The sequence below is a fragment of the Bos taurus genome, chromosome 20 (assembly GCF_002263795.3).
Source record: "Bos taurus isolate L1 Dominette 01449 registration number 42190680 breed Hereford chromosome 20, ARS-UCD2.0, whole genome shotgun sequence".
NCBI lineage: Eukaryota > Metazoa > Chordata > Mammalia > Artiodactyla > Bovidae > Bos > Bos taurus.
The window spans coordinates 71,751,849-71,779,486 of record NC_037347.1 but is presented as its reverse complement, the minus strand read 5'-3'; the positions used below and the strand labels follow the sequence as shown (position 1 = coordinate 71,779,486).

The 27,638-nt window shown below is 52.7% G+C and overlaps 1 protein-coding gene across 1 annotated transcript in view; it reads left to right on the top strand.

Annotated features, from left to right (window-relative positions):
- Positions 1–12,498: 12,498 nt before the first annotated feature.
- AHRR (aryl hydrocarbon receptor repressor) overlaps positions 12,499–27,638 on the top strand; it is an 85,924-nt gene continuing 70,784 nt past the window's right edge. The window contains exons 1-2 of the mRNA NM_001077982.3: positions 12,499–12,592; positions 22,665–22,737. Coding sequence (NP_001071450.2) covers positions 12,502–12,592; positions 22,665–22,737 — 164 coding nt within the window. The 5' untranslated portion in view covers positions 12,499–12,501. The remainder of the gene's footprint in view (positions 12,593–22,664; positions 22,738–27,638) is intronic.

Sequence of the window (27,638 nt, the reverse complement as noted above, 5' to 3'; positions counted from 1 at the left end):
GAAGTGTAGACAGTGGGTCCACTTCCCCTGGAGGTTTTCCAGTAGATGGAGGTGGAGACAGTGGGGCCCACTTCCCCTGGAGGTTCCAGAGTAGATGGAGTATAGACAATGGGCCCCTCCTCCCCTGGTGATTCCCCAGTAGATGGAGGTGTAGACAGTGGGGCCCACTTCCCCTGAGGGTCCCCAGTAGATGGAGGTGGAGACAGTGGGGCCCACTTCCCCTGAGGGTCCCCAGGTGTGGATAATTGGTCTCCAGTGGATGGAAGTGTGGACAGCATGGTCCCTCTCCCCTGGGAGGTGCCATGCTTGTTTGTCCCGTGAGCTCTGGCCTGCACAGACTGCAAGCTTAGAGCGAGGGCAGGCATCCCACATTTGCACTTTGGGCCCCTGTGACGTGGGCCCCTCATCCATTCTCATGTTGGCTTCTCTGTCCTCCCTGCCCCCACCCCTGCAGTACCTTAGGCCCTGGATTCCCCCTGGACCCCAGGATCGGGGATCTCTGAAGCTGGCCTGGGGTGGCAGCAATTCCCAGCTTCACTGAGGAACCTGCCCAGTGCACGGACTGCCTTTAATTTCTGGAGATCTCTGGGGCCTGTGCCCAGACAGAGCAGACATTGAGTCATCTGCTCAGTGCAGGTCGGCTGCAGGCAGGAACCTGTGCACATGTGATTGGGGATGTCCCCTGATTCAGGGAAGTGAGGGAGAGGGAAGTTGCAGAATTGCAAAGAGGTCTGATGTGATACAGATGTACTCAGGTGGCCCAGTACACAGTTGGTGCAGGTACACAAGCAGGTGGTGGAGACACACAGGTGGGTAGTAGGGGTGCACACAGACAGTTCAGGCGCACAGGTGGGGTGGTCTGGTGTATATGCACTGCACGGACCCTCTCAGTGGACTCTCGGGTTTGTACCACTGCATGTACAGGTGGGGGTGTGTGGGCTGGGAGTGCGGCTGCCACAGGAGAGGCAGGTGGGTTAAAGGCTGTCTCCAAGCTCCGCCCAGGCATGCACACAGGAAGACGGGGACCCCTTCCCTCCAGGGCCACACCCGACTGGTCTCAGTGCCAGTTGGCCACACGGGGGCGGTGCTGTGCCGCCTGGAGGGCTGCCTGACCCTGGGTCTCACCCAGACCTGAGCCCTGACCGCAGGCATGGAATTTCCAGAAGCAACAGAGAAACCCAAGGGATCGGGTCACCGGTCGTGAGGATGGAAACAGCTCTGGGGCTTTTCCTTTGTCAGGATGCTCCACGCTCAGGCTGGCCCGGAGCCCCTGAGAGTCGGTTCGGGAATGGGGCAGAGGAAGGGCTGCTGGGAAGCCGGCCCAGCCTCGGGGGGCTCAGGGCGAGGCCGTGCAGGGGGCCAGGCCATCTGCTGCCTCAAGCCTGGTCACTCAGCCCCCGCCCCTGGCTGCCTGCTCTCACACTCCTTCTCCACGGGCATAGCTCCTTGTCTGACTCCCAGGAACATGATGGATGTGCCCGAGATGCCACCTTTCTCATCCAGCTTCCAAGCCCAGTTCTCCTTGAAGAGGGTGGTCGTCCGGTCACCACCCTCATCACCACAGCCAGCTGAGGGAGCCACCTGTTCAGTCCAGGCAAGCCTGGTCAAAGTGGGAGCAGGCGGGGGCCCAGGGTGGGGGGTCGGGGGCTGCAGGCGGAGCTGATGTGAGGAGCAGTGTGCGGCGTGGCCGCATCACTGCGTCTCCCCTTAAGGGGAAGTGTGAGGGTGACTTGTGAGCATGAAAGTGTGCCAGGGCACGCGTGAGGATTTCATCGGTGTCCAGGCTGGAGGCTCCAGGAAGCCAGCCTGTGTGAGAGTCTGAACGTATCTCTTGGGAAAATGGTTAAAGGCAGAGATTCTTACCTGTTGTACGATGGTGAAAATATGCATAATGAAAAGTTTACCATTTTAACCAGTTTTAAGTGCACAGCTAAAAGCAGAGATATTACTTTGCCAACAAAGGTCCGTCTAGTCAAGGCTATGGTTTTTCCAGTGGTCATGTAGGGATGTGAGAGTTGGTCTGTGAAGAAAGATGAGCGCCGAAGAATTGATGCTTTTGAACTGTGGTGTTGGAGAAGACTCTCGAGAGTCCCTTGGACTGCAAGGATCCAAAGATCCAACCCGTCCATCCTAAAGGAGATCAGCCCTGGGTGTTCTTTGGAAGGAATGATGCTGAAGCTGAAACTCCAATACTTTGGCCACCTCATGAGAAGAGTGGACTCGTTGGAAAAGACCCTGATGCTAGGAGGGATTGGGGGCAGGGGAAGAAGGAGACGACAGAGGATGAGATGGACGTGAGTCTGAGTGAACTCCGGGAGTTGGTGATGGACAGGAAAGCCTGGTGTGCTGCGATTCATGGGGTCGCAGAGAGTTGGACACGACTGAGCGACTGAACTGAACTGAGCTGGACTGGACTGAAGTGCGCAGCTCACCAGTATGAAGTACACTCAGTGTTGTGCAGCCTCACACCACCCTCCATGTGACTCTTCATCCTGTGAGGCTGCAGCACTGTCCCCATGAACACTGAGTCCCCGCCCCCGCCCACCACCTCCTGTTTTCCAAGAACCCAACTCCTCTGGGTCCCTGTGTGAGCGAGTCCTGTAGGGTCTGTCCTCCCGTGACTTGTGCACATCGCTGAGCACCAGGTCCTCAAAGCTTACCCATGCTGGAGCCTTTCTTAGAATCTCCTTCCTTTTTAAGACTGAGTACTCGCCTGTTGTATGAATGGACCACCATGCGTTCATCCCTCATCTGTTGATGGACACTCAGGCTGCTTCCAGTTCTTGGCTGTCGTGAACGTGCTGCTGTGAACCCAGGTGGACAGGTTCCTCCTCAAGACCATGCTTTCAGTTCTTTCAGTCATAACCCCAGAGGTGGTGGATTATATGGTAGATCTATGTTTAATTTTTTGAGGGACTTCCATTCTGTTTTCCACTTGACTGCACTATTTTACATTCCCACCCACAGTGGCCAAGAGCTCCACTTTCTCCATATCTTGCAACATTTATGTTTTGCCAATATTTTATGTTTTGACTGGTTTTTGGTGTTAGCAGTTCAGTTCAGTCTCTCAATCGTTTCTGACTCTTTGTGACCCCATCAATTGCAGCACACCAGGCCTCCCTGTCCATCACCAACTCCCGGAGTTCACCCAAACTCATGTGCATTGAGTCGGTGATGCCATCCACCATCTTCTGCTCCCCTTCTCCTGCCCCCAATCCCTCCCAGCATCAGAGTCTTTTCCAATGAGTCAACTCTTCTCATGAGGTGGCCAAAGTATTGGAGTTTCAGTTTTACCATCATTCCTTCCAAAGAACACCCAGGACTGATCTGCTTTAGAATGGACTGGTTGGATCTCCTTACAGTCCAAGGGACTCTCAAGAGTCTTCTCCAACACCACAGTTCAAAAGCATCAATTCTTCGGCATTCAGCTTTTTTCACAGTCCAACTTTCACATCCATACATGACCACTGGAAAAACCATAGCCTTGACTAGACGGACCTTTGTTGGCAAAGTAATGTCTCTGCTGTTGAATATGCTATCTAGGTTGGTCATAACTTTCCTTCCAAGGAGTAAGCGTCTTTTAATTTCATGGCCGCAGTCACCATCTGCAGTGATTTTGGAGCCCCCCAAAAATAAAGTTTGACACTGTTTCCACTGTTTCCCCATCTATTTCCCATGAAGTGATGGGACCAGATGCCATGATCTTAGTTTTCTGAATGTTGAGCTTTAAGCCAACTTTTTCACTCTCTCTTTCACTTTCATCAAGAGGCTCTTTAGTTCTTCTTCACTTTCTGCCATAAGAAAGTGTCATCTGCATATCTGAGGTTATTGATATTTCTCCTGGCAATCTTGATTCCAGCTTGTGCTTCTTCTAGCCCAGCATTTCTCATGATGTACTCTGCATATAAGTTAAATAAGCAGGGTGTCAATATACAGCCTTGACGTACTCCTTTTCCTATTTGGAACCAGTCTGCGGTTCCATGTCCTGTTCTAACTGTTGCTTCCTGATCTGCATATAGATTTCTCAAGAGGCAAGTCAGGTGGTCTGGTATTCTCATCTCTTCCAGAATTTTCCACAGTATAGGTCTTCATAGAACTGTTTAATTTCAGCTTCTTTGGCATTAGTGGTTGGGGCATCTATTTCGATTACCGTGATGTCATTCATAAAGGAAATCAATCCTGAATATTCATTGGAAGGACTGATGCTGAAGCTCCAATATTTTGGCCACCTGATGCAAAGAGCCAACTCATTGGGAAAGACCCTAATGCTGGGAAAGATTAAAGGCAGAAGGGGGAGGGGGTGACAGAGGATGAGATGATTGGATGGCATCACCGACTCGATGAACATGAGTTTAAGCAAACTTCAGGAGATAATGAAGGACAGGGAAGCTTGGTGTGCTGCAGTTCATGGTGTCACAAAGACTTGGACACGACCAAGCATCTTCTTCAAAGATGGAGAAGCTCTATACAGTTGGTAAAGACAAGACCAAGAGCTGATTGTGGCTCAGATCATGAACTCCTTATTGCCAAATTCAGACTTAAATTGAAGAAAATAGGGAAAACCACTAGACCATTGAGGTATGACCTAAATCAAATCCCTTATGACTATATAGTGGAAGTGACAAATAAATTCAAGGGATTAGAGCTGATAGACAGAGTGCCTGAAGAACTATGGATGGAGGTTCGTGCCATTGTATCGGAGGCAGTGACTAAGACCATCCCCAAGAAAAATAAACAGAAAAAAGCAAAATGGCTCTCTGAGGAGGCCTTACAAACAGCTATGAAAAGAGAAACTAAAGGCAAAGGAGAAAAGGAAAGATATACCCATTTGAATGCAGCGTTCCAAAGAATAGCAAGGATGATAAGAAAGCCTTCCTTAGTGATCAATGCAAAGAAATAGAGGAAAACAATAGAATGGGAAAGACTAGAGATCTCTTCAAGAAAATTAGAGACACCAAGGGGACTTTTCATGCAAAGATGGGCACAATAAAGGACAGTAATTGTATGGACCTAAAAGAATCAGAAGATATTAAGAAGAGGTGGCAAGAATACACAGAAGAACTGTACAAAAAAGATCTTCACGACCCAGATAATCACGATGGTGTGATCACTCACCTAGAGCCAGACATCCTGGAATGTGAAGTCAAGTGGACCTTGGGAAGCATCACTATGAACAAAGCTCGTGGAGGTAGTGGAATTCCAGTTGAGCTATTTCAAATCCTAAAAGATGATGCCGTGAAAGTGCTGCACTCAATATGCCAGCAAATTTGGAAAACTCAGAGGTGGCCACAGGACTGGAAAAGGTCAGTTTTTATTCCAATCCCAAAGGCAATGCCAAAGAATGCTCAAACTACCACATAATTGCACTCATCTCACACACTAGCAAAGTAATGCTCAAAATTCTCCAAGCCAGGCTTCAACAGTATGTAAACCGTGAACATCCAGATGTTCAAGCTGGGTTTAGAAAAGGCAGAGGAACCAGAGATCAAATTGCCAACATCTGCTGGATCATCAAAAAAGCAAGAGAGTTCCAGAAAAACATCTACTTCTGCTTTATTGACTATGCCAAACCCTTTGACCGTGTGGATCACAGCAAACTGAAAAATTCTTCAAGAGATGAGAATACCAGACCACCTGACCTGCCTCCTGAGAAACCTGTATGCAGGTCAGGAAGCAACAGTTAGAACTGGACATGGAACAACAGACTGGTTCCAAATAGGAAAAGGAGTACATCAAGGTTGTATATTGTCACCCTGCTTATTCAACTTATATGCAGAGCACATCATGGGAAAATGCAGGGCTGGATGAAGCACAAGCTGGAATCAAGATTGCTGGGACAAATATCAATAACCTCAGAGCACAGATGACACCACCATTATGGCAGAAAGCGAAGAGGAACTGAAGAGCCTCTTGATCAAAGTGAAAGAGGAGAGTGAAAAAGTTGGCTTAAAACTCAACATTCAGAAAACTAAGATCATGGCATCTGGTCCCATCACTTTATTGGAAATAGGTGGGGAAACAGTGGAAACAGTGTCAAACTTTATTTTTGGGGGCTCCAAAATCACTGCAGATGGTGATTGCAGCCATGAAATTAAAAGACACTTACTCCTTGGAAGGAAAGTTATGACCAACCTAGACAGCATATTCAAAAGCAGAGACATTACTTTGCAAACAAAGGTCTGTCTAATCAAGGCTATGGTTTTTCCAATAGTCATGTATGGATGTGAGAGTTGGACTATAAAGAAAGCTGAGCACCAAAGAATTGATGCTTTTGAACTGTGGTGTTGGAGAAGACTCTTGAGAGTCCCTTGGACTGCAAGGAGATCCAACCAGTCCATCCTAAAGGAGATCAGTCCTGGGTGTTCATTGGAAGGACTGATGCTGAAGCTGATACTCCAATACTTTAGCCACCTGATGGAAAGAACTGACTCATTGCTGGGAAAGATTGAAGGCAGGAGAAGAAGGGGACAACAGAGGATGAGATGGTTGGATGGCATCACCAACTCAATGGACATGAGTTTGAATAAACTCTGGGAGTTGGTGATGGACAGGGAAGCCTGGTGTGCTGCAGTCCATGGGGTCGCAAAGAGAGGGACATGACTGAGTGACTGAAATGAACTGAAGCAACTGAACAATGTTTTGACAGTAGCCATCCTAATAAGTGTGAGGTAGTATCTTATTTGTGGTTTTTATTTGCATTTCCCTAATGATCTGTGAAAAAGCCAATGTAAAACTCAATATTTAAAAAAGTAAGATCATGGCATCCAGTCCCATCACTTCATGAGAAATAGAAGGGGAAAAGGTGAGAGCAGTGACAGGTTTCTTCTTCTTGGCTCTAAAATCACTGTGGACAGTGACTGCAGCCATGAAATTAGAAGGCGCTTGCTTCTCGGCAGGAAAGTTGTGACAAACCTAGACAGTGTACTAAAAAGCAAAGACATCACCCTTGTCAAGCATCCCTGACTATAGTGTGAGGGTTTATTTCTGGGCTCTCTGTTTTGTTGGTCTATATTTACCTGTTTTATAGATGAGAAAGTGAAGGCTCAGAGAGGACCCATAATTTGGCCAAGGTCATGTGGTAAGTGGTGCTTAGACTGGGGTTTGGCGGAAGGATGCCCTGGCCCTGCTCTATTCATGCAGAGGTGGGTGCACAGGGGGCCCGTTGGACCCAGCCACTCTTCCCACCAGGCCCCACTCCAGGCCGCCTGTGCTGGGCCCTCACCTGGTTCATATAGGTTCAGACTAGTTTCTAGCAATGAGGTCTCACTGAAATTTTCTTCCAACAATGCGCAGAAACAGAGAGGTAAACGTCTGCCCCCAGAATCTAGGAAGGGCAAATTCCAGGGAAAAGCTGACAGTCAGGGTCCTAAGAGCCTGGGGAGGCTCAGGAGGGCAGGGGCTGGTGGGGGCTGAGGCTTCCCTGAACAGGGAGCCCCTCCACCCTTGAGCAGGAGCCACCATCTGAGATAGTGCCCACAGGTATGCACTGCCCGACAGGCCCAGCGCTCTGTCCACCCGGAGCAGTGCCTCCCTCTGTGAGAAGCGCCACACGGTTCACTCGGCACCTGTAAGAGGGCAGAGCAAGGACCTGAGGAACAGCTCAGAACTCCTGACGTCCACAGTCTCGGAGACGGCCGAAGACATCGCGTCCATTAGAAAAGAACCACTTCTACTCAAAGAACAAAAAACACCAATACAGTGTACTAACGCATATATATGGAATTTAGAAAGATGGTAACGATAACTCTGTATGCGAGACAGCAAAAGAGGCACAGATGTATAGAACAGTCTTTTGGACTCTGTGGGAGAGGGAGAGGGGGGAATGTTTTGGGAGAATGGCATTGAAACATGTATAATATCATATATGAAATGAATCGCTAGTCCAGGTTTGATGCAGGATACAGGATGCTTGAGGCTGGTGCACTGGGATGACCCAGAGGGATGGTACGGGGAGGGAGGTGGGAGGGGGGTTCAGGATGGGGAGCACGTGTACACCCGTGGCAGATTCATGTTGATGTATGGCAAAACCAATACAATATTGTAAAGTAGAAAAAAAAATTAGACTAGATATTATTATGAAATTTTACAAGTAAGAATGTAAAATTAAATTATAAAATGCTGCTAATAAGACAGTATTCCTCTTCTTACCAACAAGAAATTAAGTTTCTATAGAAAGAGATTCACAGGCATAAAGAACAGACTTGTGGTTGCCGAGGGGAAGGGGGATAGGGAGACAGGTGGAGTAAAAGTTTGGGGTAAGCAGATTTAAGCTAGTATGTACAGAATGGATAAACAATGAGATGCTGCTGTATACAGCACAGGGAAGTATATTCAGTAGCCTGTGATAAATCATAATGGAAAAGAATATAGAAAGGAATGCATATATATATATGTATAACTGAATTGCTTTGCTGTACTGCAGAAAATAACAACATTGTAAATCAACTATCCTTCAATAAAATAGTTTCTAATAGAAAAAAAAAAGAAATGATACAGAATGAAAGTAGAACATCTGGATGGGAAAAAGCTAGGGAACAGAGCAAACTGTGGGGAATAGAAATTCAGAACAGAAGAGAGCCTTTTCCAGATCTAAGGTGCGTTCAAGACCGCAGGGGAGCAGGGGCGCAAACAGGAGCAGGGAACTCTGGGGAGCCGCCCTCAGTCCAACAGGACAGTTTCTGAGAAGGTCCCCCACGATCCTCGAACTGGGAAGCTCCTGCAGGATGCTCCGCAGCCCAGATGGAGAAGGGGCCCGGTCCCTGGTGGACAGAGCCTGGAGGGGGGCCCCGGGGCGGGGCGGGGGCTGAGGCAGCCTGACTCACAGAGCTGCGGAAGGCTCGCTTCTTGGACACCAAAGGATGTGGGGGACAAGGCAGGTTCAAAGAAAACCAAGTGAGTCATCGTTCATAGGGAGCGGGTTGTGCAAGAAAGGAAGTAGCTGTAGCGAGCTGCCCGTCCTCCCCTCCCCTCCCCTCCCCTCCCCCCTCCCCTCCCCTCCCCCCCTCCCCTCCCCCCTCCCCCTCCTTCCCTCCCTCCCCTCCCTCCTCCCCTCCCCTCCCCCTCCCCTCCCCCTCCCTTCTGCCCCCACAGTGGCTGGTTCTGCGCTGTGAGGTTGTAGCAGGTTAGGGATGAAGTTAATAGGTGAAAATACCCCCCCACCAACCCCTCAACAAAAAACCCAAAGGTCGGGAGTGAGGGAGGCAGGGGTGGCCTCTGCCAGAAGCTGAAAGAAATGCAGGACAGCATTCCAGTCAGAAGGAGCAGCGCCTGCGAGGCCCCTGGAGCAAGAGGAGAGGAGGGCAGAGCCTGGGGTCTTGGCCGCACCCTCTTCACAAGCAGGGCTCCTGGGGATCCTGACCCCCTGCTAGGCCAGAGGGCACAGTCCCTTGTCCGTTCTGTGCCCTGGAGTGGGAAGCCCTGCTTGGCCATGCACCGGACACTGGACACACTCAGGGACACACATGAGACACACTCAGGGAGGCACACGCAGGGACACTCAGGTACACTCAGGGAGGCACGCTCAGGGACACTCAGGCACACTCAGGGAGGCACACTCAGCGAGGCACACTTAGCGAGGCACACTCAGGGATGGCCTTCAGGCAGGGAGGGGGCACTGCGGCACTCCGGGCCCCCCCAAGCGGGGGGACAGAGAAAGCCCAGCCCTGAACGAGGGCTGCTTGGGCAACACGCTGTCCCCCGGGCCCGTGTGGCCTGGCTCCTGGGCTGGGCACCTGCAGAGTGACCGCACACCCCTGTCCGCCCCTGAGGAGGCCTTGGCTGTCTGGGGGCGGGGTGGGGGGGGGGTTGGAGCAGGCCGGTGAACCCCTGGGGGAGGGCAGGCGGGCACAGCGGGGATGGCACTCAGGCTTGTGTAGTCGTCCTGTCACCCACCTCCCAGGATGGCAAGTCTGGGGCGTGGACGCGGACACCCAGTGAGCAGCGAAGGCACCTGGGGGGTGGTCTCTTTTCCAAGCCAGGTAGTGGCTGCCCTCCCACCCTAGAAGGACAAATGATCCAGGCAATAGGAATTTGTCCCTGGCTGGTTGGACCTTCGTTGCCGGGGCGAGGAGGGCGGAGAGAGGGGGAAGACTCAGCAACCTGGAGCCTATTTGCAGTTGGGATTCCTGAGTGCGGAGGGAGGGGAGGTTCTGAAGAGAACCCCGCCGGAGTCGCAGCCCCAGAGGGACACAGTGTGGGGGGCAGAGGGCAGGGTGGTCACGCTGCTCAGTCGCTCAGTTGCGTCCGACTCTCTGCGACCCCACGGACTGCATCCCACCAGGCTCCCCTGTACATGGGAATCTCCAGGCAAGAACACTAGAGAGGGTTGCCATTTCCTTCTCCACATGATGGTGAATAAAACAGGGCACCCACAAACTGTCGTGTGTCTGCCCAATCTGTGTGGACTGTGTCCCGCTGACCTCCTGAGAACACTGCCCGGGAGGCCTGGAATCACCCTCGTCATGGTGGGAATGGCACCCAGGGACTCTCACAAAGGGGGTCACCCTGAGTCCCTGGGACTTCAGAGGGGGCACCGGCCTGGGAAGGGGTGCCCTGTTTGTGTCCAGTCCCAGTGACGGCCCCCAGGTCTGCAGAGGCCGTGGGCTCTGGGGCAGGCACAGCCGACGGGGTGGCTGGAGTGGCGGGGGGCGGGGGCAGGGTGTGGACACTGGCTTCTCCTGCACTAGGCATGGGGCGGCCCTGGGAAGAGGCTGCAAGAAGCACTGAGGTGTCTCACTCAGGCGGGCTCCCCAGAGGGCTGGTGGGTGGGTAGGAACGATGCCCGGGCAGCAAGCTCGAGAGGACGCAGTGGATGCAGGTCTCTGTAAACAAAGCTCCGTGTCCTTCGGGCACCCACCCAGGGGTCTCTACCCTTCGTCCCGTTCTGAGGGCCCCTACAGGCCTGGCCTTCACAGAGGGGACCCTGTTACCCTGCCATCCAAGATGTACCCTCCCAACGTCTTACCTGCGTTTACTCTTTCTTTCTAACAAAAAGGAAAAACAATGAAAGTAGTTGAAAAGTACTCCGTGCTTCTGCAAAATAATCAGAAATTGTGGAACTTTTAATAAGGAAAAAGAAATGAAAGTTCACCTGTAATCTGAGTTATGCACCCAGAGTTTTTCTGTGCATAATGCACTTTACAAAAATTGGATCAAGATACAGCAGCTGATTTTAACTACTTAAAAAATACAGCCACATAGCTGCATGTTGCTCCATGTCAAAAGGTAATGTAAAATAATAATAATAAAAGCTGGCACTTTGAGTCCCTGTTCTGGAGTGGGGACTCTGCTTTTCCTCAGGTAGAAGTGAATAGCCCTGGTGAGTTTGCCTATTAGACACTGGAGCAAGAAACATCTGAGTGATTTTAGGCAAGAATAAGCCCTGTGAAAGGCAGAGGAGATGGACAGCAGGGTTTGATCTGGGGTGGATGTTCTTTGAGCGCCAGTCCTGCCAGTATCTGCAGAAGAGATATCCGGGAGCAGGACCAAGTGCCAAGTGCCAAGTGCCAAGGTCCTGAGGCCTGTGGTCTGTGAGGTCAGGATGGGACCGGGGCTCTGGGTGGGGGTGGGATCAGGGCTGGCTGTGGGCTTGCATGAAGATAATGCGAGGTTCCCTGGGGACTAGGGAGGGTCTGGATTGCCGCGGCAACACAAGGAGTCCCCTGGGCCGAGGTCTCCGGGGACCCTTCAGACTTTGTGGAGAGCCCAGGGTGTCAGGTGAGGCTCATGGATGTCTGGGAGGCACTGGGCCAGATATGCAGCTCCAACCCAGTGAGGGAAAGCGGGCCTTCCAAAGTCCGGACATGTCCACCAAGATGGAGGGAGGGTAGCAGGGTCAGGGTGGAAGAGAGGGAAGGAGCGCCAGAAAGATGGGAAGGGTCGGCTGGAGGCCTTAGCTCCTGTGAACCAGAAAAGTCTGGATCAAGACTTCCTCCTGGAAGGTGCAAGGTTAAAAGTACTATATTAATATCTTAAACTGTAAGACCCTTTGGTTTTAGCAATAACCCCACCGAAGCAGGTAGAGCAGGACATGCTACGCTCACATTACACATTCTGATCCGGATGGACCCAGCGGCCAGGGGAGTTCGGACCCTGCACCTCCGCACCGCGGTTAGGTGCGCACCTGCCTCAGCTGGCCGGGCGGAAGGGGCCCCCGACTGGAGGCGAGGAATAGAGTCCGGGGCTCCCGCGGGGAGCATGCGGGCCCCGAGGGGCACAGCGCAGCCTGGAGGCGACAGAGAGTTGAGTGTTCCACGAGGACGCGACAGACGCAGGGCACGAGCCCACCGTGGCTCACTCGGACTCGGAGACCACGGGGAGAGAGGGGCGCAGGGCAGGACCCCCCGGACGGGGAGGCACGAGCCGACCCGGGGACCAGGACCGCGCGGGGTGCACGCGCGCGCCCCCTACCGCCGCCGGGGCTCGGTCGTCTCGGGGCGGGGCGGCTCGCGTGCCGGGGTGGAGCTGTCCTTTCGCGGCCGCAGCCGCCGCCTGGTCCCTGAGATGCGAGCGCCGGCAGCCGTGCCAACACAGCTCCCGGTCCCGGCGGACGCCTCGCGCCGGCGCGCCCTAGCCTCCGCGCCCCGCCGGCCGGGTAAGTGCCCCGGGCGCGCTCCGCCACTCCGGCTCCGCGGTGGAGACCCGCGCGCAGAGCCATCCCGCCAAGGGTCCCCCTCCACTCACCCCATCCTCACGTCTCCAGGCCCGGGGGTCCAACCGGCAGCTCCTCACCTAAAAATAAAACAAGAACTTTCGAGGGACGCCAGTGCACTTCCATTGCTTGTGGTCAGTCAGTTTCCCGACCTGGGAGCGTCAGACAGCCCCCTCCCCCGGCTTTGGGAGAATTGGGCCAGTTTCCCTCGGAAATGTTTGGGGCAGATGCTAGGGGTTGGGGGGAGACTTGGAACCGAACCCCTGAGCCCTCCCCATGGCAGCTGGTGAGGGTGGGGGGCCCCAGAGCTAGGGGTGTGCAGCTCAGCCCCTTCCTTCCCGGCAGGGAGCGCCAGCCTTGGTTCTCACACTCGAGAAGGCTGAAGGCATGTGTTCCAGGAATTCGCTGGGCTTCAGTTAGTGGCACCAAGAACATTTTTCTCCCTAAAGTCTTATTTTGAGTGGTGGAAAATCCCCAGCTTGTGGGCACTTTGTGAAAGGCACTGGGCTGCCCACAGGGCAGGTGACCAGTCAGAGGTCAGAGGCCAGAGGCCTTGGGAGGTTAGCTCTGGGGTTCCTCTGTCTGTCTCCTGGTTGGTCTGAGGGGCTGGGGCCAGAGGCTGCCCCCTTGGAAGCGTCCAGCAGGTCTCCAGCTGTGGCCGCCCGGTGACTCACGTGGGGCCTCTGTGTGACTGGCCGCAGGCTCTGACCCTCAAGGGGCCAGGCGCAGAGGGGAGGCGTGAGAGCGCACCCTGGGCACTTGCCCTCTCGCTCCGGGTACTCGACAGTCGCGACTGGACCTCTCCCGGCCTGGTCAGCAGCCCGGCCCACCCGGGCCGTCTCCAGGGGCCTCTGGCGGAGGCGGGCTCCTGAGCCCGGCGGGTCTCCGCCCAGCGTCCGCCATCAGGGCCTCCAGCCTGACTTCTGCAGCCTCCTGGGTCCAAGCCCCGTCCCGGTGGTCTCGGGACCCACTCGTGGGCAGGTGAGCGGCCTTCTGCCCCCCGGGGTGGGGCGGTCTGTGCCAGCTCCAGCTGCCGGGGCCAGCAGACCACGCCTGTGGTCTGTGTGCCGGTGAGGACTTCGGGGTGGTCCTGGGCAGAGCTTGAACTTGGACCTTGGGCATTGTCCACCTCTTGATTTGGCCCCAGAGTGGGGCGGCCATGTGGACAGGCACGCACACACTGGGCGGGAGCTGTGGGCACCGCTCTGTGGTGTGGGAGGCCCTTTTATTTTTGTTTTTTGCTTATGTGTGTTTTGTGAAGTGGACAACTATTATTTTTACCATGAAAGGGTCTTAGGAAAGCCCAGATTACTCCGAGCAGCAGTCGGGTCAGAGCTCCGGGAGGCTGGCCCCGCAACGCCCGGTGGTGTGTTTCTGGGGAGGATGGTTCAGGCCCGCCAGGGCTGCATCTGTTTGAGGAGAGTGTGCAAGTGGTCAGGAAAATGGAGCCCGCAGTGAGGATTCCTAGGGCCCGACGAGGCTCTTCCAGGGAACAGCAGCATCCCGGGGTTCCTCTCCCACCCTTGACGGGGTGCCTGGCGTGTGCTTGTTTGTTCTGATGCTTTTTGCCATAACTTGCATTTTTAGGGCCTTACCATCCTGGGGCTTTGTGGGCTGGCTGTGTGCACGCTGGGGGAGGGCTACACCGGGGAGCCTGGATCCATCTCAAGTCCTGCTGCTGGAGGGGGTTTGTACAGAGGGGATTGAGGGGTCAGCACCACCCCCTCGATATCCCCCAGCTCATCTTCCCTGTCACCCCAGCCCCGCGCCAGCCCTGATCCAAGCCTTGGGCTCATTTAGGGAATAGTGGTGCTGGGGAGGGGTCTCCTGGGGCCAGTGCTGGTCAGCCCCCCGCCACTGCGGGTCCTGACAGGGCTCAGCGGGCCTCTGAGTGCCCGGCCCCTCTCGGGTGCGGGGGAGTGCCCCTGGCCAGTGTCCCCTGAGGCTGGGCCCGATCTGGGTGCGGCTCAGTCCTCTCCTGCCGGCATTGAGAGGCCTTGCAATTCAGATGGCATGGCCTCGCCCTCTGGGTTCCAGCCCCCGAGGCTCTGACCTGGCTTCCCAGAGAAGGGCAGGCCTGGTAGCTGTGGCTCCGGGTGAGCTGAGAAGGCTGGACCCTTCCCAAGCATCTGCCCACCCGTCCCTGCTCCGGCCTGCGGCCACCAGGCCCCACTCAACCGCCCCAGCCTGTCTCCAGAGCTCTCGTTTCCTCAGACTCGTCACCCTGCAGCTTCAAAGCCAGCTGTTGCCCCCCAAGCCCTGCAGCTGCCCCCCTGGCCAGAAACCACCCTAGCACTGCCAGGAACACCCCAGCCCAGCCCACCCTGCCCCTGCCAGGAACACCCCACCAGCACTGCCACTGCTTGGTCCTTTTCTGCCACTCCCTGTTTTCCTGGCCACTCCAGACACTTTATTTCTATTTATATAGAAATTTGTATTCTTTGTTTTTAGTATGGTAATATTCAATTACATAAAATTGACCATTAAAGAATTTACAGTACCATAGTATTTATTGAGTATACTGCCAAAGCTGTGCAACTCCCACCTCTAATTCCAAAACATTTTCTTCATCCTAAATGGAAATGCCATACCCTTCAAGCAGTTACTCCCCCTTCTTTTTGCCTCCGGCCCCTGGCATTCATCTACTTTCTGGACGTTTCCTCTACATGGAATCAATGTGTATCCTTCGGGGCCTGCCTTCCGTCCCGTGGCATCATGTTTCCAAGCTCCATCGTGTTGTAGGGACATCAGGGCTTCACTCCTTCTTACGGCTGAGTGGTAGTCCACAGTGTGGATGGACCACGTTTTCTTTATCTGTTCATCAACTGATGGGCATTTGGGTTGTTTCTGCTTTTTGGCTATTGTGAATAATGATGCTCTGAGTATTTGTGAGCCGGATTTTGTTTGAGTGCATGTTTTCAGCTCTCTTGGGATAGGAGTGGAATTGCTGGGTCGTATCGTGACTCTGTGTTGCACTTTTGGAGGAAATTCTCAAACACTTTCTACAGGAGCTGTGCCATTTTCCATCCCCACCAGCAAGGCACTTGGGACCCCTTTTCCCTACACCCTCACCAACATTTGTCGTTTTCCTTTTTAAACACTATGGCCGCCGTCGTGGGCGTGGAGCGGTGCCTCATTGTGGGTTTGATTCTCGTTTCCCTAGTGACTCATGATGTTGAGCGTCTTTTTATGTACCTGTTGACCATGTGTGTATCTGTTCAGGTCCTTTGCTCATTTTTAATTAGGTTGTTTGTCTTTTTGTCGTCGAGTTTTAAGAGTTCTTTTTATAGCCTGGACACTAGACTTTATCAGGTATGTGATTTGTATTTAATATTCTCTGTGTGAGTGTCCCTTCACTTTCTTGATAGTGTCCTTTGAAGTCCACGTTTTAAATCTTGATGAAGTTCAGTTTATCTCATTTTTCTTTTCTTCCTCATGCTTTTGGTGACATATCTAAGAATCCATTGCCAAATTTAAGGCTGAACGAAACATAGCATTATGTTTCCCTCAAGAGTTTTACAGTTTTAGCTCGTACCCTCAGGTCTTTAACTAACTGGTTGATTTTTGTCGGTGGTAGGTGGGTCCCCCGCCCTTCGGTGTGTGCATGTCCAGTTGTCCAGAATCTTTTGGTGAGGGGGCCCTTCTTCCCCATCGAAGGGCCTCATTGTTGAAAATCCATAGACCACACATGTTGATTCTTACGCCACATCTCTCTTCAAAGCCTTTAAAACCCTTTTATTATGAAAGTTTTCAGACCTTCTACAAATGTGGAGAGGGTTTTATAACGAGCCCAATTTATTCATCAAGCAGCATAAACCCCACCCTACTCCCCAGATTACGTAGAAACAATCGCTGACATGTCATTCTTTCACAGGTGTTAGCGTATATGTATCTCTAAAATGTGTAGACTTTAAAAATTAGCCTTTTATGTTTTTTTTACTTAATTTTTTAAAATTCAGAGACTTTAGTTAATCGAAAGAAGTATCAGCAACAGTGAAAAGAGAGCTCAAAAGGGTACTCAGGACTCAGGGAGGCACCCAGAAGGCTTGCTTGGGTGTGGGGGTTCAGGCTCCAGAAGAGTGGGGGTGGTCGCCCCGTTTCCCGGCCCCCCACACGGGTGAGCAGGAGCATGCAGGTGGTGGAAGCCAGAAGCCCCTGGTGGTGGCCGGTGTCCCACGGCGTTCACTGCGGAGGAGAGGTGCCAGGAGGGCCTGGCCCGTGGAGCAGGCAGGTGCCTGGCACGCGGGGTCCCTGGGGACCATCCCCCGTGTCCCGCCACTGCCAGGGCGCCGCCACGTCCCCCTCCTGGCCTCTGTGCTGTAGCTGCCGTGTTCATCTGCGTAGGTCGTAAACCGCACAACACACTGTTGTCGTTGTTTAAACAGTCAATTATCTTTTAAAGATATTTAAACGGTAAGAAGGGTCCCGCATTTTTGCCCGTGCAGTTACCACTTCCTGTGCTTTCTGTTCGCTTGTGGATCCACGTTTCCATCTGGTATCATTTTCCTTTGGCCTGAAGACACTCTTTCACATTTCTTATAGTGTGGGTCAGCTGGCAACGAATCCTTCAGCTTTTTCATGTCTGAAAAAGTCTTTATTTAGCCTTAATTTTTCGCAGTGATTTTCAGTGTTAGGAATTTTACTTTCATGCCTCTTCCTTCAGTGCTTTAAGGATGCGGCTCACTGCGTCCTCCGCATCCGTGTTTCTCAGGAGGCGTCTGTGGTCACACTTACCTGCGTTTCTTTGTGCCCAACACTGTGGTCTCTGGCAGCTTCTAAGATTGACCCCTTTATTGCTGGTTATGTGTGGTTTGATTTTGATGTGCCTTGTATAGTTTTTTCCTCTTTCTTATGCTTGGGATACATTGACTTCTTGAATCTGTAGGTTCGTAGTTTTCATTGTTTGGACAAATTTCTGCTATTATTACTTACTTCTGTCACCTCCTTTGCCCTCCTATTCTTTAGGGCCCCAGTTACACATATTAAGCCTCTTGAAATATCTAAATATTTAATTTTGATTTTGATGCTATTGTAAATGGTATGGTTTTTTTTGACTATCTGTATTCAGTTGTTTGTTGCTAGTGTATGGAAGCACGGTTGACTTTTCTATATTGTCCTTCTTCTCTGTGACCTCGCTGAACTCAGTTATTATAAGAGATTTGTTGCAGCCACGTTTTGTCATTTTCCGTGTGTGCCATCGTGTTGTCTGTGAACATCACAGGGAGTGATGGCAGCGGGCGTCTGTCTCATTCATGGTCTCCGGGGACGCGCTCTGCCTTTCACTCTTAGGTGTGATGCCAGCTGTGCATCTTTTCGAAGATGCCTTTTATCAGGTTGGGCTTCTCTGATGGCTCAGATGGTAAAGAATCCATCTACAATGCAGGAGACCTGGTTACGATTCCTGGGTTGGGAAGATCTCCTGGAGAAGGGAATGGCAATCCACTCCAGTCTTCTTGCCTGGAGAATTCCATGGACAGAGGAGCCTGGTGAGTTACAGTTCATGGGGTCACAAAGAGTTGGACACACATGAGTGACTAGCACTTTATCAGGTTAATAAAGTTCCTTCTATTCCTAGTTTAATGAGAGTTTAAAAAATTATTTTACATGGATTTGGCCTAATGCATTTTATATATGTTGCTAAACATTTTATATGTGTCACTAAGCATTTTATATATGCTGCTAAGTCATTTCAGTCGTGTCCGACTCTGTGCGACCCCATAGACGGCAGCCCACCAGGCTCCCCCGTCCCTGGGATTCTCCAGGCAAGAACACTGGAGTGGGTTGCCATTTCCTTCTCCAATATGTGTTGAGGTGACCATATATATTTTTCTTTTGTTCATAAATAAAGTGAATTATACTCCATTTCTTGAATTCCTTGAGCAAACCTCACTTGTGATATGTTGTGCTCTTTATACATTTCTGGTTCCTGTTTGCTAACATTTAATTGAAGATTTTTGTGCCTGTGTTCATGAGGGATGATTTTTGTCTGTAGTTTACCCAAAACATCTTTGGTTTTAGTATCAGGAATGCCAAACTTAAATAAATTAGTTGCCAGTTTTAAATTTGATTTTTAGTTTTTTGCAGAGAATTGTATGGTTTCTTCCTTAAATTGGTAGAATTCACCAGTGACTCCACCTGGGCTTTTGCTTTTGTTTGTCATAGGAGTAGATACAGGCTAAGCAGGTTATTTTTCTTGAGTGAGTTTGTTAGTTTATGTTGTTCAGGAAACTGGTCCATTTCATCTAAACTGTTGAATCTGTGGGGAGAGTATTTGTCTTAGTCTCCTCAGTGAAAGTGTTAATTGCTCAGTCATGTCTGACTCTGTGCAACCCCATGGACTGTAGCCCGCCAGGCTCCTCTGTCCATGGGATTCTCCAGGCAAGAGTGGGTTGCCATTCCCTTCTCCAGGGGATCTTCCCAACCCAGGAATTGAATTGGGTCTGCTGCATTGCAGGCAGATTCTTTACCATCTGAGCCACGAGGGAACCCCCTTAGTCTCCTTGGACTACCATAACAAAACACACAGACTCCGTGGCGTAAACAACACCTGTGAATAGTGAAGATTTATTTCTCACAGTTCCAGTGGCTGTGAAGTCCAAGATCAAGGTGCCTGCTGACCTGACTTCTGGTGGAAAGGGGCTTCTTAGCTCACACGCAGTGAAGAGTGTTGTCCTCTCTTTCCCTCTTCTTGTGAGGCCAACAGTTCTGGCAGGGCAGGGTTCCACCTGGAAGACCCTGTTTAACCCTAATAGCCTCCGTGAAGGCCCATCTCCAGGACATTCAGATGTGGGACCAGGGCTTTAACACATGAACTTGCAGGGCACACAGCTGAGTTCATGGCCGTGTTCCCTTGCTTTCCTTCTGATGGTTGTGGGATCTGTAGTGATGTCCCTTTGTTACCAAAAGAGTGAGGTGGGCTGCTTGCTGCAAAATCTGTTACCAAGAGGTATATGGGGTCTGGCTACTCGCTGCCCAAAAGCCAGTAAACAGGCCAGGTTGGTGGAAAGTTTGCTTTATTTCAGATGCTGGCAGCTGGGATGGAGAGAGGATGGCAGACGTCTGTCCAAAGACTGACTCCCACCCTGCTACTGGCAACCAACAGGGCAAGAGCTTTTACAGACAGAAGTTGGGCGGGAGGTTCTACATGCAGAAACAGCAGAAACAGCACAGTCAGCTCTGACAGTCATCTTCAAATTGGTCATCGGTGGTCTGACCAACATCATCTTGGTTGTTTTAGGTACAGTTAATTTTCAGCTCCAGGGTCAGTTTGTTACCATTTCTTTGAGGCCAATTCCTGGGTACAGTCTGGTCATCATGTAGTTTAAATTCTCCATCTGGTATTTTAGTGTCTATAAGACAGGTCACAGGATATGGCTCAGAATATTATATATAGCCTTTGAGAAAGAGCTGAAGGTCCTTGACTGTGCTTAATGCCTGCATTATTATTTAGTCTGTTTTCCTTAGTTTCTGCATTTCTCACTTCTCTGATTAAATTTATTCTTTGACTAAAGTTTTCTGCAGACAAAAGACAGGCAGAGGAATTGGTAGGGGCCAAGGACCATAGGGTCCTCCTCTGTTTCACCTTCTTTCATTCATGATATTGGTAATTTGTCTCTTCTCTATTTTTTGATCAGGCTGGCAAGAGGTTTATCAATTTTGTTGGTCTTTTCAAAGAATCAGCTCTTGGCTTCGTTTATTTTTCTCTGTTTTTCTGTTTTAAGTTTCACTGAGGGACTTCTCTGGCAATCCAGTGGGTAGGACATTGCTTTCCAATGCAGGGAGTGCAGGTTTGATCTGTGATTGGCAAGCTAAGATCCCACGTGCCTCCAGGGAAAACAAAACAAAACAAAATAAAATAAACAAACAGAAGAAACATAAGTTTTATTGATATTTCCTCTTTATTATTTCCACCTTTCTGCTTGATTTGGATTGGTTTTCTTGTAGTCACTTAAAGTGGAAGCTTAGGTTACTTACCTGGAACATTTAATTTTTTCCTACTATAAACATTTAATGTTACCACTGTCCATCAAAGTACTGCTCAGCTGTGCCCCATAAAGTCTGATGTGTTGTTCAGTTCAGTTCAGTTCAGTCGCTCAGTCGTGTCCGACTCTTTGCAACCCCACGAATCGAAGCACGCCAGGCCTCCCTGTCCATCACCAACTCCTGGAGTTCACTCAAACTCACATCCATCAAGTATTTTCATTCAATTCAAAATACTTCTAAATTTCTTTGAGACTTTCTCTTTGACCGGTGGTTATTTTATTACCAGATACTTTGGAATTTTCCATATATGTTTCTAGTTTAATTCCATTATTGTTAGAGAATATACTTTGTATGATTTTTATTCTTTTAAGTCTGTTACGGATTGCTTTATATTTCAGAATATGGTCTGTCTTGAGTGTCCCAACTACAGAGCGTGGACTCTGCTGTTGTCGGGTGGCGTGGTCTGTATTCACTCATTTCAGAATATGGTCTGTCTTGAGTGTCCCAACTACAGAGCGTGGACTCTGCTGCTGTCGGGTGGCGTGGTCTGTATACACTTCCGTTAGTCTACGTCTGTGGTGTGGGTATTCCACAACTTTTGTGATTTTCTGTTTATTTGCTATATTGATTACTGAGAAGATTGAAGGCAGGAGAAGGGCCCTACAGAGGATGAGATGGCTGGATGGCATCACTGACTCAATGGACAGGAGTTTGAGTAAACTCTGGGAGTTGGTGATGGACAGGGAGGCCTGGCGTGCTGCAGTCCATGGGGTCGCAGAGTCGGGCACAACTTAGTGACTGAACCACGATCGATTAGTGAGAAAGGAATGTTGAAGTCACTGATGAATTATCTTCTCGGTTTTTTTTAGTTTTCGCTTCATGCATTTTGAAGCTCTGGGTGGTGTATTGTCATTGAGAAAGACGGCCCGTCATTGAGAAAGACGGCCCGTTCATGTGCGGCATCCCTTTCTGTGCTGGTGACTCTCCTTTGTCTGAAGTCAGCTTTGTCTGACACTCACTCAGCTACTCACACAGCTACTCCAGCTGGACTTTGGATCGGTGTATCCTTTTTGATCCATTTCCTTTACCTACTTTTGCCAGTAGTCAAAGTGTGTTTCTTATGCTTAGAGTGGATTCATGACGTTTCCGGCATTTTCACGTCACTTGCTGAACGTGGAGGAAAGGGTGGAAATTGTGAGTTTGAATCTGCTTCCTCTTCCAGGTTGGACACTTGAGGCCTGGCAGGGCCGCTGGCCTCCTCTCCGTGTCTGCTGGCCCGGAGCCTGACGCAGAGGGCTGGTCTGCAGGGCGTCCGTGAGGCTCAGCCCCACTGCACGGGAAACCGAGGTTCTGACGTGTGTCCTGAGGTGATGGGCAGGCTGCCCAGCCTCAGGCAATGGTCACAGGGCTGCTCCCTCAGCCAGTGATCGCATCCACACTGCAGGTGGTGGCCACCAGGCGTGGTCAGCAGGCTCAGTGCAGCTCTGAGTTAGCGGCCAAAGCGGATGCCCAGTGTGGTGGCATCGAGAGAGATTTTACGTAGAAAAGAGGAAGCCCGTGTGCCCAGAAGTGCAGGCTTTGGGGGAGGTAGGCTGCTGGGAGGGACAGACGGGCCACAGGGAGCAGGAGAGGGGCGCCTGCCCGGAGCCCCGACCCAGCACTCAGCCCTCTGTGCCCGCAGCCTGGTGTCCTGCTGGACCAGCGACTCCTGTTTCCAGTCGCTTCAGGGGGTCTACCTACCGGGAGCTCTCCCAGCCAGGGCTGTTGTCTCAGGAGTGCGGTGACAGGACCGGGTGCTCGGGCCACCCTGGGGGCCCAGGGGCTGTGTGTGGAGAAGGGGCGTGGCAGGAGCCAGCTCCCACGTTCAGGGCCTGGGCCTGGGGGCCATGGTTCACACCCGGGGCATCATGCCCTCGCGTGCCTCATTGTGAGGGGGCACGCCCCGCCCGCTGCCTTGGGGTTTGGGGCAATTAGGGTTAGGGTGGACACCGGCTCCGTTCACATGACCGACTTGATGCTCCCTCTCTTTTAGGGCCCGAGACGATGATCCCACCGGGGGAGTGCCTGTACGCCGGGAGAAAACGCAGGAAGCCCGTTCAGAAACAGTAAAGTATCATGTCTTTGCTGATGCCCTACTGACGGAGGGGAGGCCTTGTGCTTTCATTGGAAAAAGTGAATTTTAGGAAGAAAGCGAGTGAGGCAAGGGTTCTGTCAGGCCTTCCTGAGGGCCAGGCACCCTCAGGACATTGGGGTCTTGGCTGCCGGGCTTGGGGGCAGGACCCTGGGCTGCCTTCCCAGCCCTGATTGCAGCTTAGGTCCGGCCAAGGGGTACCCCCCTTCCGGGGTGAGACTGTTTCCGGCTGGATACACCCCAGTGCCCCAGGGCTTAACCCCAAGTGAAAGGAGACTGGGGCTCATCCTCCAAGCCTCCAGGAGGCTGAGTTGAGGGGTACCCCAGGCGCAACCCCACCAGCCCCGTCTATGGCTGCCCAGTGCAGCTCGGGGCCACCATGAGGGCACCCTGCAGTCATGTCTGTGTGGGCAGTGGGTTTCTGTGACCCAGGCCACCCTCCGGCCCCTGGGGGCTGTAGGACCCGTGAGAGGTTGACAGGAATGGGGGCCCCTCCAGCCCCAAGGACGGGCTGCAAGACTGGTGAGGCTGGACTTTGGAAAGTGGCTGTCACCTAAGTCAGCTGTGTGGCTTCTGTGACCTTGGGATGGGGCTGGGGGCAAGTGTGCAGCCTAGTCTGCGGGAGGCGGGGGGACAGCAGAGTTGTATACCCAGGGAGAGGTGGGGCAACGTCCTCAGCTCCTCTGCTCTGGTGAGAACACTTGTCTCCTTAGATAGGGAAAGAAAGGACCTGGAGACACAGCTGTGTGCCCTGGGATCCGGGGGCAGGGGTGTGTCCACCAGGACCCAGGGGCCATGTCCACACCTGGGGTCTGAGAGCAGTAACGCACAAACCAGCCAAAACAGTGTTTATCGGGGCAGCTCCCTGCCTCTGTGCACGAGGGGCCGGCCGTGTTTGCACACCTGGCAGTGTGCCTGTGACGTTGTTCCTCGAGGGTTCCTTGTCCAGCAGTTCAGGATGCACCGTGGTGTGTTGGCCCCAGCCCTCTGCCAGCGCCTGCTCAGGCCATCTCACTGGTGTCTGCTGTGACTTTGGGCCTTGTGTTGCGCTCTCACCCGTCTTTGCAGAGGCGGCGGCTCTGGCCACGCGCTGGCCTTTCCTCGTGGACCGAGCAAGCTCATTGAATGTTCACGGTGGGAGTGGTGGACACCTCGGCTTTGACTCAGAGCCCGCTCTGCAGCCCCTGCCTGGCCGCACCTGTGTCACCCTCGTGGACTTGGGGGCGTGGGTCAGTGATGCAGACGGAGAGGTGTGCCCCACTGTGCTGTGAGCAGTGAGTTTCCTGCTGAGCTGGGGGAGCTGGTGCCTCAGCCAGGATCAGTAGCCAGCAGCAAGCTATCAGCTTGCAAGCAGGTGAATCAAGGCCAGACCCAACAGGCACGCGTGTTCCTACAAGTGGCGTCGCTCAGGCCAGGAGTGTGGCGTTTGTGACCTCACAGGTGTCACCGTACTGGCCGGCACTAGAACCGATTCCCGCCGGGTGCACGGTGCTCCTTGGGCTTTGGGGAATGTGGGTGGTTTTCTCAGACTCGAGCCTGGCAGACACGCTGTCTCCTTTTCTGTGACTGTCTGTGTTGACAGCTTTCGCTCACTTTTCTATCGGATTGTTTATGTTTTTGTGCTTTGTGATTTGTGAGGGCTTTTTGTACACTGGGGATACAGGTTCCTGAACGTGTTTCACATACTTTCTGTCAGTTTTTATTTTACTTGTGGTATTCTTTGCCATGCAAAAAGCACTTAGTTTTCATGTAGTTGAGTTTATTAATCTTTTCCTCTGTGGCTAATTTTATGTCACATTTAGAAAGGTCTTCCCTGCGTCAAGTTTAGGAGAATTTTCCTAGAAGATCTTGAATATGCATTTAGAAGTTCTGAGCCCTTGGAGTCTTTCCTGGTGAAAGGTGTGTGTTCTGAGTCTGTTTCTTCTGCCCTGTGGCTGCTGGTTGCTCCCAGGATTTCTGTTGGATGAGCAGAGTTCTCCTCACCGGTTTGTCATGGTATTAGGTGTTTAGGTCTGTGGTTTCAGGGACAGTGAAGGACACCTGAACACACGCACTCAGCTGTGCCTGTGGACATGGCCCTGCCGGCCTGTCTGGGCACCAGCGTCTGTGGGTTGCAAAGGCTGGGGAGGCTGCTGGGGTGTGTACCTGGTGCCTGGGCCAAAGCCCTTGGGCTCTCCTGGGACTGAGTGTGAGTCCCACGTGCCAGCTGCAGTCCTGCCCCCTCGCCAAGGCTGTGGGCTGTGGGTGGGCAAAGAAAGTCTGGAGCCTGCCAATGGACTGCAAGGTGGAACCTGCTAGAAGCCCGGGTAACAACGTGCTCCCCCGAGGCCCAGGGTGGGCCCACACCAGAGCAAGCAGGGCGGGCTGCAGGGTCCCCACCCCCCACCCCCCGCCGTGAGGGGTGACCGGCCCCCCCCCCCACCCTCCCTGTCGGGGGTGACCGTGTCCCCGCCCCTTGCCGCGAGGGGTGACCGGCCCCTTCCCCCCCGCCGTGGGGGGTGACCGTGTCCCCGCCCCCCACCGTGGGGGGTGACCGTGCCCCCGCCCCTTGCCACGAGGGGTGATCGGCCCCTTCCCCCTCGCCGTGGGGGGTGACCGTGTCCCCGCCCCTTGCCACGAGGGGTGACCGGCCCCTTCCCCCCCACCGTGGGGGGTGACCGTGTCCCCGCCCCCCACCTTGGGGGGTGACCGTGTCCCCGCCCCCCACCGTGGGGGGTGACCGTGTCCCCGCCCCTGGCCACGAGGGGTGACCGGCCCCTTCCCCCGCCGCCGTGGGGGGTGACTGTGGTGGTGGTGGTCCCGTGCTCTGGGGGCAGCACCTTGCGCTCTGAGCTCAGAGCTGTGTGAGCTGCGGGGCTCCCCCTCGTCTCCACTTCTGTCTTCGTATGACTGGCTGTGACCAGAGTGCCCTGGGCTGAGAGCACTCGCTGCACACGGTCTGATCCATGTGGGGACACGAGCAGCTTGAGAAGGCCCTCCTGAAACTGAGGTTAGCGGCTCTGAGGCTCCTTGTGCCTGCCCCTCCTCCTGCGGCCTCACAGGCACCTTGCCTGCACCCCCGTCCTGCAGGCTGGTCTGCACTTCTTGGGACTTTCCACAAAGGGGACCTTCTCCGAGTGGGGTCTTCAGTCCCCTGTGGTGATGAAGTAGCTTCCTGCGCGACTTGTGTGCCATCGTGCGGGTGAACCACGTGTGGTTACTCATCTCAGGTGACAGTCGGGGGGTCCCAGGTTGGGGTGTCACTGGCAAAGCTGCTGTGAACGCTTATGTTTGAGTCTTCAGGTGTGTGCCTTCATTTCTCTTGGGTGGGATTGTGGGTCCGTGTGCAGTCGAGAAGGGCTCAGCTTTCTGAGAATCCTCCAGACAGACGGTTTTCTGAGCAGCTTCGCTGTCCACGCTGCTGGTGGCGGGGCGCGGGGCTCGTCTGCCTCCTCAGAGCACCTGGGTGTCCGTCCTGGTCTCAGCTCCCCGACGGGCCGTGGTGGAGGCTCACCGTGGCTTTGCATTGCATTTCTCCAGTGAGGAACGGTGCTCGTGGCCTTTCCTGTGCTTACCTGCTGTCCACAGAGCTCCTCTGGTAAAGAGTTCGTCTGTCTTCTTATTGGGCTTTTTGTCTTCTTGTTGAATTGTGAAACTTCTTTACTATTCTGGATATAGGCTCTTGTGAATATTTTTAGCCAATCAATCTATGGCTCCCCTTTTAATTTTCTTGATGGTGACTTTCAAAAGTCATTTTAAATTCTTTGAGAAAGATCAATTTATCATTTTTTTCTTTCACAGTATTTTTAGTGTGTGCCCTGAGAGTCCTTCCAGGGTCTCCAAGATTTTCTAACATATTTTCTTGTAAAGTTTTATGGTACATTTTAGATTTAGGCCTACAGTCTGTTTTGATCTAATTTCTGGTATTGTGTGAGGTAAGGGTTGATGTTTACTTGTTTTCTTGGCTGTCCAGTTGATTAGCACCCTTTGTTGAAAAGAGTTTCTTTTCCTGTTGAATCCGTTAGCGTCTTTGTCAAGTGAATTGACCGAAAGCATGTGGCTGTTTCTGGACCCTCTCTTCTGTTCCATTGATCTTTTTCCATCTTTGTCTGAAACCAAACCGAAATGAAACACTTAACTCCGAGAGGATTATGGTCAGTCAGGTGAGTCCTCTGACTCTGCCCTCTGACTGATGATCCCCCGCACGTCCACGTAAAGTCTAGACTGCTTGTCGTTTCTGCAAAAAGTCCTGTTGGGATTTCCGTCGAGGCCCCATCGAGTCCACAGGTCAGTTTGGGGGTAACACCATCTGAACAGTACCCAGCCTCACTGGCTGAATTTCCATTGTTTGTGTCTCTTTGCTCGGCGCTGTTTAGGTGTCGGGGTGTCTCCTGTTGGACTTGTCCCGGGTGTTTTAGGTTTCTGGGCCCCTCACCTCCTCCCGAGTCTCCACCCTGCAGAACTGGGGCTTCCCACCGTGGCTCTGAGCCCAAACCCAAGGTCAGCTCAGAGGGCCTTGTCCCTCCAGTGGCCCCCTCACCCACCTGGTGGGGGCGAGGGTCTCTGCCCTGGCCCCTGGAACCAAAGCCTGGGGAGGCATGTTGGGCTGGCTTTGAGGGGCAGCCGGGCGCTTGGTTTGAGAAAGCTGGAAGGAATAGGGCCTTCCCAACACCCGTATCTTCAGTCAGGAGTGTCCCCCGGTGCCCCGCGGGGTAGGGGTGGGGACAGTCACTGCTCAGTCCATCCCAGGTGTGGCTGGGGGCCTGCTCCCCACAGGTCTGCCCTCCTCTGGCCCCTGTACCTGCCCTCGGTGCTGCTCTGCTTTCTGGGGAGGCTTTGAGTTCTCTCACTTCTGGGCGGGGCTCCCCTCTGGGTGGCAAGTCCAGTCTACACGAG